Genomic DNA, 12,472 nt, shown 5'->3' on the forward strand with positions numbered 1-12,472 from the left:
TTCCATTTCTCCATTTTCAGGCTCTACCCATGCCTGCAACTCCTTTTCTATTCAGTTATGTTTGTATTCCCTATGTTTCCATCCTAAGTAAAAATGCATGATTTCAGAACAGGATCTTTATTCATTGCACCAACTACACTGGGGGTGGGCAGGGGTTGGTTTAAAGAGCAGAACCTGTACAAAAGGAGGCAGCTTGGTAACAAGCAATACACAACTGTCACATTGTCTGGTCATTCATGAAACCGGTTTTCAAAGCCTCTCTGAAGTGCAGTGCACCTCAGTGTGCTCTTCTTGTTGCCCTGACATCTGGCTGCTCATAATTGGCTGCCAAGTGATCTGCCTCACCTCCTCCTTCTCCCCCGGCCAGAAACTTCCCCCTCTTATTTTCACAGATATAATACAGAACACAGCAAGCAGGAAGCTCTTTGTCCTGAGGTTTTTCTACTCTATACTGCTGTCTGGACTGCCTGTGTGCATCTTCATGAGACATGGGAGCCAAGGAAAAGCTAGGTCTCCAAGGATAACTATTGGCATTTCAATGTCTCCAAATGGTAATTTTCTGATCTGGGAAATTCCATCTTGTAGCTTTCTGACAAGATCTGAGTTCCTAAAGATGTGTGCACCATGCACCTTTCTCAACCATCCTATGCTGCTGTTGGTGAAATGGCTCTTGTGATCTATCAGCGCCTGCTACACCATTGAGAAGTAGCCTTGTGGTGGTTTATGTACTCTGTCAAGGCGGTCTGGTGCCAAGATAGGAATATGCATTCCATCTATTGTTCCACCATAGTTAGGGAACCCTATCATGGTGAAGTCATCCAATATGTCCTGCAAGTTCCTCGGAGTCACGATCCTTCCTAGCAGAAGGGTATCGATTGCTCTGACTATGTGGATCCTAGCAGCCTCAACTGTAGATTTACCCATTCTGAATTGATTCCTGACTGACCTATAACAATCTGTTGTTTCAAGATTCCACAGGGCTATCAACATTTTCTTCTCTACTTCCAGAGGGGGTTTCATTTCTGGTACTGATGCACCATGAAAGTGGCCTTACACATGCAAAAGTTTTGGAGCCACTGGTCACATGCAACTGTGGGGACAAACAATGTCTGGCGCTTGTTTCCAGAATCAGTGTTACACTGTGTCAACATGCCTGACTTCTGCCAGTGTATGACAATTGGTTCATTCAATATGTCCCTGCATGATTGTGTTCATGGTCTCCTCACTTTCTTCCTTGCACAGGCAGCTCCTGGTTCGGCTTTGGACAAACTGCAGGATAATGCGCAAGGTGATTACAATGCATGCCTTAGCAGTTTGCAGCTAAGCAGGGTCCATGCTTGCTGTGCTATGGTATCAGCACAGATAACCAGGGAAAAAAGGACACAAGATGATTGTTTGCTGTTGCTTTCAAGCAGGGAGGGAGAGAGAAGATAAGTGCATCATGAGAGACTGATGATATGTACCCACAACCACTCGTGACAATATTTTTGTCACATGAAGCATTGGGAGCCTAACCTAGAATTCAAATGGGAAGTGGGCTGGCTACCCACAGTGCATTGTAATTTGAATCGATGTCAGCTGTTGCAGTGAGGATGCACTTCATTGACCACATATGCTTAATGAAGACATGCACCTTTGACCACAAGATCAGATGCTAAAAGTCAACCTCAATAAATGTAATCTAATTTCATATTGTGGATATACCCTAATAAATCAAATTGACACAGGAAATTAAGACATAAAATAGTCTTGGTCTGTATTACACAACAAAGAATGCACAATGAAAATTGGAAACTACCACACTGGAACTGCTCAGAGCTCTTCTCATGCTGCCCAAATTCTTCTGGAGACTCCGTAACACTTGCCCATTCTTTGTCCCTTCAACAGTTGCTACATCAGACAGCACCAGCTACACTCTCTCATGCTGCTATACAGACTGATGTGTCTGGGCAACCTCTCAAGCATGGGCCAATTACCCTTTCCCCAATGCAATAGTGCTAGAGATGAGCTATATATAACACGATTACAGTAATTTTCCTGGCATCCTTGAGAAAATATTTTATGGGAAATAATGATTAGTAGGAATGCCTCAAGCAAAACTCAAAGACATGACTAGAATTGGATCTTTGAAACTCTTGAATGCCATGCTAGATGACTTATCAAGCAAGTCACTTTCAAATCATATTGTCATTTTTGGAAGTACAGGCAGTCCCCGAGTTATACGGATCCGACTTATGTTGGATCCGCACTTACGAACGGGGCTCTCTCGCCCCGGAGCTCACAGGCAGCGGGACCGCCCAGAGCGCAGCGGTCCCACCACGTCGACCTCCGGGGCGAGAAAAGCTGCTCCGGGTGCCCCTTGTCTGCTGGGGACCATCTCTTTGCTGGAGACCAGGGACACCTGGAGCAAAGCCGGGGAGGTGGACGGGTCCCGCGCATCTGAGGCTTTGCTGTGGCAAAGCTGGGGAGGCGTGGGACTCCGCTGCCGCTGCAGCTTTACTCCCAGTGTCCCTGGTCTGCTGGAGACAGTCCCCAGCAGACCAGAGGCACCGGGAGCAAAGCGGCAGTGGCCAGAGCAAAGCCTCAGAGGCGCGGCACCCCGCCGCTGCTGCGGCTTTGCTCCCTGTGTCCCCCCCAGCAGACCAGGCTTTTGTTGTGGACCTTGGGGTAGAGCAGCTGGGGTGCTGCCGGGTTGGTCCTGCAGGGACCTACCTGGCAGCCCAGCTGTTCTGTCCCAGGCTTGAGATTCAGCCGCTGTTGAAACTGATCAGTTGCTGATTCCAGGAAGCTGGGGGCAGAGCAATTCTGCCTCCAGCTTCCTGTAGTCAGCCCCTGGTCAGTTTCAGCAGCAGCGGCTGAATCTGGAGCCAGTTCCGACTTATATACAAATTCAACTTAAGAACAAACCTATAGTCCCTATCTTGTACGTAACCCGGGGACTGCCTGTACAAACACAAGAACTAGTCATGGGACTACTGGATTGAACTTGTACAGGGGCCACACAGCTTACTAGAAGAGAGATCAGATAATAGTGTACATCCATTAGGGTTTGTTTCTAGGGAGTAAAATGTTAACCAATTCACCGATAAGCATCAGTCTTACTGGTAACATATTCAGTAAAGGGATTGGCAGCCAGGATCTAAGGCTAGGGCCAGCAGCTGGGACTCTGTGTAAAATGTGGGGATGCTGTATACCTTTGCACCCCTAGTTTCCAGGCCTATGTTGTGAACTTCATAAGAGTTAAAAGTTAGATAGAATTTTAGACAGTTAAAAAAAAAGGGGGCTATTTACATTTGTTGTGTCAACATCTGGGCTATTTTAATGCTACCTTCAGAGGGGTAGCCGTGTTAGTCTGAATCTGCAAAAGCGACGAAGAGTCCTGTGGCACCTTATAGACTAACTGAAGTGTAGGAGCATAAGCTTTCGTGGGCAAAGACCCACTTCGTCAGATGCATGTACAGGACTCTTCGTCGCTTTTAATGCTACCTTGTTTCAGAACAGGAATTGCCATAAATACACATTTTGATATCTGTCTGGCAACAATGCAATCTTAGATCATGTTCTAGTTCAGAAACCCTTGATTAAACTAAGTATATTTAGAAGTGCTGATCTAGCTCCAGAATCTGATCAACTACTAACAGCAACAATGATGTTCCACTTAAATCAAGTTTCAGAGACTGGTATCTGCCACATCAAAATGTTTCAGACAACCAATATGTTTGACAGAGGTTGATCTACAATCCATTATGTCTTATGAAATATTATTGAAAAATTACTAGAGCAGCAAAAGGAAGTTAACATTGTGTTTACAGAGACTTTTGCAGCCACTTTTGAATCAGTCCATTTATCAGCTAATGCTGTGGGCACTGCTATATCAGTATGAAGTGTCCGAGGATGTAGCGTCCTTACTGGAGGAACACTACCATGGTACATTTGTGAAAGCAATATTAGACTGGTTTTCAGTAAAATCAAGAGTATTAAACTGATGATGGAACCGATGGAAGCCAAAAATAGGAGGGGAGAAATTTGAAGAATCCTTTTTACAGGATTTTGAACATGTGGATGATTGCCTTACTTGAAGGCACTACTGACTGTAGGGGTCAATTGCAGAAGAACTCTGTATGTGTGAAGTATAGGGGTGGTGAGGCCTGCATTCTAGCCCCTTTCCCATTCCCCCTCCTTTCCCTACTACTGATGAGCCAGAAGCAAGCCTCTAGGAACATATACCATTGTAGCAAGAACGAATTGTAGATAAAGATGGGAACAAAACAATCTTGTTTACCTAAATGTACTGATCATGTAAACAAAGTCAAAGGACAAGCAGTACAGCTGAGCCATACTGTAACAAGCAATGAGTAACCCCTGGAAATTTCCAAACTGCCACAAACAAAGTAGAGACACAGTATTTAAAGCTGCACCAGAGCACAGCAATTTGGACCTCACCGATGGGCGCCTCAGAAGCTGAGACAGTCTCCCACTACATCTGCAGCCGAAACAGGTTCCCCGGCTAGCAGAAGGGATGTAAGGAATGCTGCTTTTCCTATCATGTTGTTCATTTAGTTAAGGGGCACAACTGTTAGCAGTCAGGAAATAAACTGCTTGTGTTTGACAGATACTTGTGTAGCATGTCTTTGTACTTTGAGAACCGAGTGTCAGACCTCAGAATTACTCTTGCTCGCAACACTGACCAACTACAGCTAACACATACTCTATGGAACTTAAGATCATTGATAAACTGAAGGTTTGCAGGCCCTCTCTAAAGTGGGAACAAATGACTGGCTGACAGAGGAGGTAATGACATCAAATGGGTGAAAAGTTCTCCCTGTCTGGTTAGCTGGTTAACAGGAAGATGTTCTATAACCAAAGAAGTTACACGTTCGGTCGGTCTTTTCTTATTCTTTATCCCTTTTAAAATGATTCCAAACATTCTGTTTGCTTTTTTGACAGTCGCTGCACACTGAGTGGATGTTTTCAGAGAACTAGACACAATGACTCCAAGATTTCTCTCATGAGTAGTTGTAGCTAAATTAGTCCCCATTATATTGTGTATATAGTTGTGATTATATTTTCCAATGTGCATTACTTTACATTTATCAACATTAAATTTAATTTGCCCCTTGGGGTATGGACCATCTTTTTGTTGGATGTATGTACAGCCCCATGTGTAGTCCATAATATAATGGGGCCTCCTGGTATACAACTAGGACATCTAACCACTAAGCATATTCTATACAAACACTTTAGCCCCTTATGACACAAGAATGATGAAAAGAAAGCAGGATGCTGATACTTGAAATGGTAACATATTAATATATTACCATTGTAAATTTTACATTAATCACTAGGGATGTAAACGAGTAGTCAAATTGGAGGCAGCAGGGGTGGAGAAAAGGGGAGCAAGAGCCGATGCTTCGTGGCAGCAACCCCGTCTGCTGGGGGTCCAAGCTCCCCGCAGGCTGAGGTTGCTACATAGCAGCAGCTCCTGTCCACCGGGGGTCCAGGCTTCTCCATCTCCTGCAGAGCAGTCTCTGTCTGTGGCGAGCATAGGCCCAGTGCAGACAGAGCCTAGTCCCCGGCAGCAGTCCCTGTCTAGGGGGGAGTCCCAGTTCCCCGTGGGCAGGGGTTGCTGCCACCCTGCGCCGCTGCCTCTGTATCAGAGACAGCAGTATGGGAAGGCAGGCAGCTGATCTGCATGGGGAAGTGGTTTTTAAACTGGCTCCTCTTGTGGACCAGCTTCCACCTGGCACTCTGCACTGCTGCCTCTGATACAGAGGTAACAGCATGGACTAGCAGGGGGCTCCTTGGGAGTGGGGTTGGATTGTACTGGCTGCCAGCCCCACCCCTGGGGACTATAGAATAGTTGAGTAACCTCTAAGGTTTGATGGGGTTACTTGACTATTCAGTTACCCAATATCTAATATCCGTATCCATAACCGTAGCCTGTAATCATCATAAAGCCCTTCCAGGAAGCCCTACATGCTTACATTATAGAGGTCTTATCTTGAAAACCTTGCTTGAATAAGGTTTTTCAGAATCAGGCCGCAAGTATGAAAAGAACAAAGGTGTAAAACTGGGGTACAGCTTTACGGGGCTTTTCTTATGGCCACAGGGGTTGCTGTGCAGGCAGAAATTTGCAGTCTGTGAGTCAATGTTAGTATGAAGTTTAGTATCAGAACTGTATGCTACCAATAGCAAGTAATCCAATACTTTTATTTGCTAATAAATAATTTGTGACTTCAGTCTTAACTGTTACCCCACAAAAAAGTAATTGTTGGTTAAGGTAACAGACTTACTGATGTCAGTCAAACAAGAAGGGATAAGGTGAGAGGAAACAAATCCAAGACTGAGGAAAAGTCTTTATGAGCAAAGATAAGAACAATTATGAGGTTAATTAGGTTATTTCTTCATTTAACTGATAAAGTTAAAAGAAGATATCACAATTTGCTACTCACCTGCTGCACAAGCTGCTAAGAACTTTTCACTTTTGGAAAGCTGTTTTGCTATAAGATGTGTGCAATTTCTGTATTGCTAACAAAAGAAAAACAGAGTGTCATTAAAAATTGTGATTTTTTAAAAAATTTAATCTTTTAGCTACTAGCACAGACTCACATCTAAGCCATTATCCAGCCTATTTAGTTGAAGCTGTCTATCTACTGCTTCCTCTTGTTCCTTCTGTGGAGTTAATGAAGAGAACAGAGAAGGTATATGCTCACCTCAGTATCAAGAAAAACACAGTCCAGTGTAAGTAGTAATTTAACTAGAGCCTCCTTTTCTTGTTTCTTAAATCCAGTTAGTTGGATTCTCCATTTTTGGACAGTACTTGCCATCTATAAATGTTTGGAAAAAAGAAAGTATATGTATATATTGTTTGTACAGTTTTCTTTGAACATTTTATTTCTTCCAAATATTTTGATAAAATTAAAGACCTAGTAAAATGATTCTATTAGAGCAATGCTACTTTGAGATACTACAAAATATAACCATTTTAAAATTGTTACTAAGTAGCATTAATGTACACTAGAAAGAAAATAGTAGCCTATAGCAGAGGATCCCAGACAATGCTGAGAACCTACACAATCAGGGGTCCCAAACTCAATTTACCTTAGGGCAAGGGCTAGTCCTCAAATCCTCTAGGCAGTCAGCGGGCACCCCCCTCTAGTTGGAGTCGGCAGAGGGGAGGGAGAGTGTCTCTATGCATTCCTTCCCTTGTGTCTTCCACCTCCACCCACCAGCCTGGGTGATATAAAATCCACTGGCAGTGCAGTGGAGCTCGAGAGGCTTTCTGTTGCCTGGGAGAGGTGTGTGCAGAGCTGTCTCTTCCATAGGTATAAGCTGCTGAAACTATTAACTCATTTTGTGAAACTGACTAGATATAGGTGATGCCAACTTTCTTGATTTGATCACAAGCCTACTGATAATTGGGGATTTTTTTTCTGGAAAGTCCCAGTCCCGTTATTAGAATTAAGCCAGATCTGGGAAGTTTACTAAGTGATGCCTCATGCACCTGTATCAACTGTGGCTGCTCTGATTTAGTAGATTATGATTGTTTGTTCGTGCATCATATTAGAAAACAATCCCAGTCTTCCTTTTCTTTTTTTAAAGGAAGACTTTAGGTCTCATGGCTTGTGCAGAAAAGCTAGAAAATATGCCTTAAGTTCATCCAAAGACCTCAAACACCAGATGTGAAATGAAAAGATCCCAAATGTATTTTTATTAGGGCTGTCAAGAAATTAAAATTTTTTATCACAATTAATCTTACGATTAATCACATGAACTGCCCCTTTGAAACACTGAGGCCGCGTTTCAAAGGGGCAGCACTGTGAGAGCCCGGGATCATCTGGAGTCCCCAGCTGACCTCTGCTCGGTGCAGTACTGCCCCTTAGAAAGGTCACCCCGGTGTTTCCAAGGGGCAGTGCTGTGGAAGCTCAGGATCAGTTGACCCCAGGCTCAGTGAGGCTGCCACTTGGAAAGACCTCCCACACTACAAACAAAGTGCTGCACTTCAAAGGGGCAGCACTGCAGGGAGCCCAGGGACAGCTGGGGACTCCAGCTGATCCCAGCTCCACCTTGCCCTACTCCTGTGAAGTGCTGGTTTGGAGCAGCACTTCAAAGGGGCAGTGCAGTATTAACACCTGCGATTAATGCATTAAAAAATAACATATTAATCCTTCCCTGAGTTAATTGCCAGTGTTAACCCATCAATTAACAGCCCTAATTTGTATCTGTGATTTTAAAAAGCCATTCTCTTTTTCTGGGAAGAGAGAGGCTGATTTATTAGTTTTGACTGCTTGGGATTGGCAATACAATACTTGCAAGTTGATTGGGCTCCTGGACACAGGGAGAGACACTGACAGAGACCAGGAGTTTGAGACCTCTCTGCATGATGTCCCCAGCTCTTCTCCTTTGTGTGCCAGCCTTGCCCACAAAGAATTGAGATAGATCTGTCAATAAGGTCTGTAGTTGAGGCTGCTCTATAAGCTGGCTGTTTCCTAACCAAACCCCTAGACCAGGCATGTCCAAAGTCCGGCCCGCGGGCCAATTGCGGCGCGTGTTCCGGTTTAATACGGCCCCCCAGGTAATTTGGCAATATCTATCTTTTATGGCCCCCAACGAATCCATATGTATTGAGATGAATACATTGTAAAATCTCAGTTAATGTCAGTTGGTCTAAATCAGTTATAAATATATTTGGACACAACCTGTATACTTGGTGTTATGTTCCTGTTCATATTTTTTGAACTTAAAAGTTGATAGACAACCTTTATTACCAATAATATGTAATGTACTTTACAATGTTCCTGACATATTTCAGCTTCCTGGATTTTTTTTTCATCTGGCCTTCACATTTGAAAGGCAGAGTGATTTAACACCTGTTTAGATTTGTCATCCATGTGACGAAATGAAAAGTATGCCGTTTGCAATAAACTTTGCATAAAATAGTTAATTTGCATTGAATTTTAATGGTTCAAAGAATGTCAGGCAAAATGGTCAGCCCTCACGCATGTTCACTTCATCAAATCTGGCCCTCTGAAAAAAGTTTGGACACCCCTGGTCTAGACGGAGGGACTCCGCCACTGGAGGAGCAAGGGGCCATAATAAGCAAAGTGAAACCAGCTGTGCTAGGCAAGGGAGGCTGTACTAAAAAGGGACTCCAGGGTCTCTTAACAGGAGAAGCAGAACAGCAGCGGGGGAGGAGTCTGGCTGTTGGTGGCGCTTACAACTGGGTATTCAAACACGGACCAGCAGCTGCACTCAACGGGACACCACGAACGTGGGTATTGGGGCATCGTGTGCACCGCAGTCCCGGCCACAGGCCGCGCACCAGTGCGGGGCTCCCAGCTCTTTCTCCCCCACCTCCGGTGGCTGGAAGCCGCGCTCGGTCACCCCAGCGCCCGGGACGCTCACCTTGGCCCGCCCTGGCGACCGTCACACCAGTGCGGGGGGGATCCCACACCTGCCTGGTGCCCGCTGGCATTGGCAGCCCGAGCCCGGATCCCGGCGCCGCAGCGACGGGACAAGCCCCGGAGCCGCTACACCAGCCCCAGCATCCTCCTTCCCGCCAGCAGCGCTCGCCGGCCCCGCCCCCGGATGTGGGTCCAGGCTGTTCCGGGACGTTGTCACCGACGCTCCCCGGGGTTGTAAACACGGCGGCGAGCGGGCCCGGCCGGTAAGTGAGCCTGGCGCTGCCGTATCGCCGGCGGGGCGGGGAGATCGCGGGTCCAACACGCCCCGCCCGAGGGGCCCTCAGACCCCGGCACCCGCTAGCCCCTCTCCTGCCTCCCGGGCCTGGCTCCCCGGCAGCCCCCGCCTCGGGGCGCGCCTTGGGGCTGCCCGTTAGACACCCCCGCCCGCCGCGCGTGTAGTAACTAGGGTGCTTGGCGGACAGCCTGGGGCGCTCGGGCTGCGCTGGCCGGGGCCGCTGGCCGGCTTCCTTGCCGCGTGCGCAGCTGGTGCGACCCCAGGCTGCAGTCCCTGCGGGCGATTCCTTTTGCCAGGGAGCGGTGGCGAGGCTGTGCACGGAGGACGGTGCATTAGGGTAGAACAGGGGCCGGTGCAGCGGCAACCTTTGCAAACCAGAGAGCCAAACTACATCAGAATTCAGAAGCGGTCAGTGGAGAGCCGTATAAGAATGAAAATATACGAGTTAATAGTATTGATCATTCACGTGACTTAATAATAGCACAAGTGAAACATTGTACTCAGACTTCATTTAATGGGACTTCTGCTGCTGGGGGTGCAGGAATCAGGGTTGGGGTGTATGAAGGGCTCAGGGCAGGGGGCTGGGGTGTATGGGAGGTGCAGAAAGCAGGGCATGATGCCCGGGTTGGGAAATAGAGTATGTGGAGGGGGAGTCCTGGGTCTAGATTATCTTGCCTGACCAGGGCTGCGCTACTGCGCCTGGGGAGCAGTGACTGGACAAGGGGCGGGGGCAGGATCATCACAGCCAGATTGTGGCATGGGTAAGAGATGCCACAAGCAGGAGCGGGGACACCACTAGCCCTTCCTGTGGCAAGATGGGTGCTGGACCGCAGGGCCTACCCCACGATCAGAGCCAGGGGCAGGGCCCTGCAGCCAAATGGGGAGGCGGAGTTACCCCCCCCCCCACCCTGCATTGAGGCCTTGTTCGCCAGGCTTCATTTTAAATAAAGTAAAATATTATGTCCAAAACACATGGTTTCAACATTGTCTTTATTTATGGTAAGAGTAGGGAACTTTTTTCTGTTGGGGGGCCACTGGCCCACAGAAAATCAGAGGGGGACCCCAAATGAGAAGAAAACAAAAACCCCATCCCTCTCTGAAGCCCCGTGGGGGAAAGGGACAGGGAGGATTGAGGTTCAAGTCCTCAGCATAGATGAATTCTTCTGGGGTTCCAGGGATTTTGTGGGCTGCACTGGGATGGGGCCAGAAATGAGAGGTTCAAAGTGTGGGACAGGACTTTTAGCGAGTAGGAGTTGGGTTAGAATTGGGGTGAAGTAGGAGTTGAGGGTGCGAGGTCTGGGTGGGAGGTTGGGTGTCTGGTCAGGGGGGAGGAGCAGGAGCAAGCTGGGGATAGGGTGTTTGGCCAAGGGGGCAGGAATGTGCTGGGGGTGTGGGGTGTCTGTGGAGGTGGTGGGGGGGGGGAGCGGGGTCTCAGTGGGGGCAGTATAGGAACAGGCTGGGGGTAAGGTGTCTGGCCAGGGGGAAGGAGGCAGGACCAGGCTACGGGTGTAGGGTTTCTGTGGAGGGAGTGATTAAGTGAGTGGGGTACAGGGTCAGGGCATGATGGATTGGGGGAGCATTTACTTGCTTTTGTGCCCTGCTCTCAGGCACAGCCTCCCACTGCTCGGCCAATACGAGCAGCCAGGAAAGCCTCCAGGAAGTACATCCCTGAGCTGCTGTTACCCCAGCTGGGGAAGGGAAGTGACCATGCATGCAGCTGCTTCTGGCTCCGCTCCGCAAGACCGATCTGACAGGGAGCCTCGGAGCTTTCTCCTCTCCCACCCACTGCAGGAAGCCGGGTGCTGGCACTAAACTCTTGCAGGCTACCTGCTGTGGAGGGAGTGGGGGTGGGGCTGAGCTGGAGCTGCAAAAGAGCCATATTTGGCTCTGGAACCATAGGTTGCTGACCCCTGAGTTAGGAGAACGGAATGGAACTAATTAGGACAATGGAATGGGAGGGTATTTTTCCTGTTCTGTGCTAACCTCTTGTGCATCCTATCATCAAAAATCATGCCGCCTTTGCCTCCAATTCTCTGCTAGAAGAGTCAGTCTCTACCACCTGCTTCAAAAGAGATGTTATTCATTTTTATGACTGGTTTGGAAATGCAAGTCCTCTATAAATGCTAGGTGTATCTAATGTTAGCTTGCTCAATTGATTTTTAGTCTGTTACTAAATGGACATGATAGAATTATAGGAAAATAGCAAGTGTTCAATAAATATTTCTGTTTTATATATGCAGAGGGAAAATATGTTGTAGTTATTAGGGATATAAGCTGCTAGTTGAGTAGTCAATTACCCGATAAGCATATGCTTATTGGGTAGTTGAGTCACTACTCAGCTAGTCACTTCCTCCTCCCCCCCCCCCCCCCACCACCACCACCACCCTTGCTGCCTCTAATAGAGGCAGCAAGGGGGGAGGAGGAGCCAGTGCTGGGAGGAGCTGACTTAAGTCGGTTCCCTCAAGCACTGTCTCCGTAGGAGGTAGGGGAGGCAGAGACTCAGCGTTGGACTGAGCGCAAGCCAGGAATCAGCTATCCTGTCTCGTGCCCAGTCCCAGAAGCTGCGCCTCTGCTTTTGAAATGTAGCAAGTGCTGCCTGTGGTTCTTGCTACACTTCAGAGGCAGAGGCACAGCAGTCGGGACCTACCATGAGCCAGGACAGCTGATTCCTGGCTTGTGCCCAGTCCCCCGCTTCACCTCCGCCTCTCCTCTCAGGTTTCCCACTGCACCTCTGCCTTTGATATGGAGCAAGAGCCGTGGATGCTCTTGCTAC

At 47.7% G+C, this 12,472-nt stretch overlaps 2 protein-coding genes across 16 annotated transcripts in view; one reads left to right on the forward strand and one right to left on the reverse strand.

Moving 5' to 3' along the window:
- Nucleotides 1-9,550, reverse strand: part of SLF1 (SMC5/6 complex localization factor 1) — an 86,502-nt gene extending 76,952 nt beyond the window's left edge. The window contains exons 1-3 of one of the 2 annotated variants that reach the window (XM_075932142.1): nucleotides 9,406-9,550; nucleotides 6,714-6,827; nucleotides 6,453-6,528 (exon numbers count right to left, since the gene is read on the reverse strand). In XM_075932142.1, the coding sequence (XP_075788257.1) occupies nucleotides 6,453-6,528; nucleotides 6,714-6,827 (190 nt within the window). In that variant the 5' untranslated portion in view covers nucleotides 9,406-9,550. Of the gene's footprint in view, nucleotides 1-6,452; nucleotides 6,529-6,713; nucleotides 6,828-7,101; nucleotides 7,310-9,405 lie in introns of those variants that run through there. The other variant, XM_075932143.1, reaches the window with a different exon arrangement.
- KIAA0825 (KIAA0825 ortholog) overlaps nucleotides 9,530-12,472 on the forward strand; it is a 380,197-nt gene continuing 377,254 nt past the window's right edge. For 7 of the 14 annotated variants that reach the window (XM_075932138.1, XM_075932136.1, XM_075932128.1 and 4 more), the window contains exon 1: nucleotides 9,587-9,667. The gene's annotated coding sequence lies outside the window, so the exon portion shown is untranslated. Of the gene's footprint in view, nucleotides 9,668-12,472 lie in introns of all 14 variants that reach the window. The other 7 variants (XM_075932130.1, XM_075932131.1, XM_075932132.1 and 4 more) reach the window with 2 other exon arrangements.

The sequence above is a fragment of the Pelodiscus sinensis genome, chromosome 6 (genome assembly GCF_049634645.1).
Source record: "Pelodiscus sinensis isolate JC-2024 chromosome 6, ASM4963464v1, whole genome shotgun sequence".
NCBI classification, from domain to species: domain Eukaryota; kingdom Metazoa; phylum Chordata; order Testudines; family Trionychidae; genus Pelodiscus; species Pelodiscus sinensis.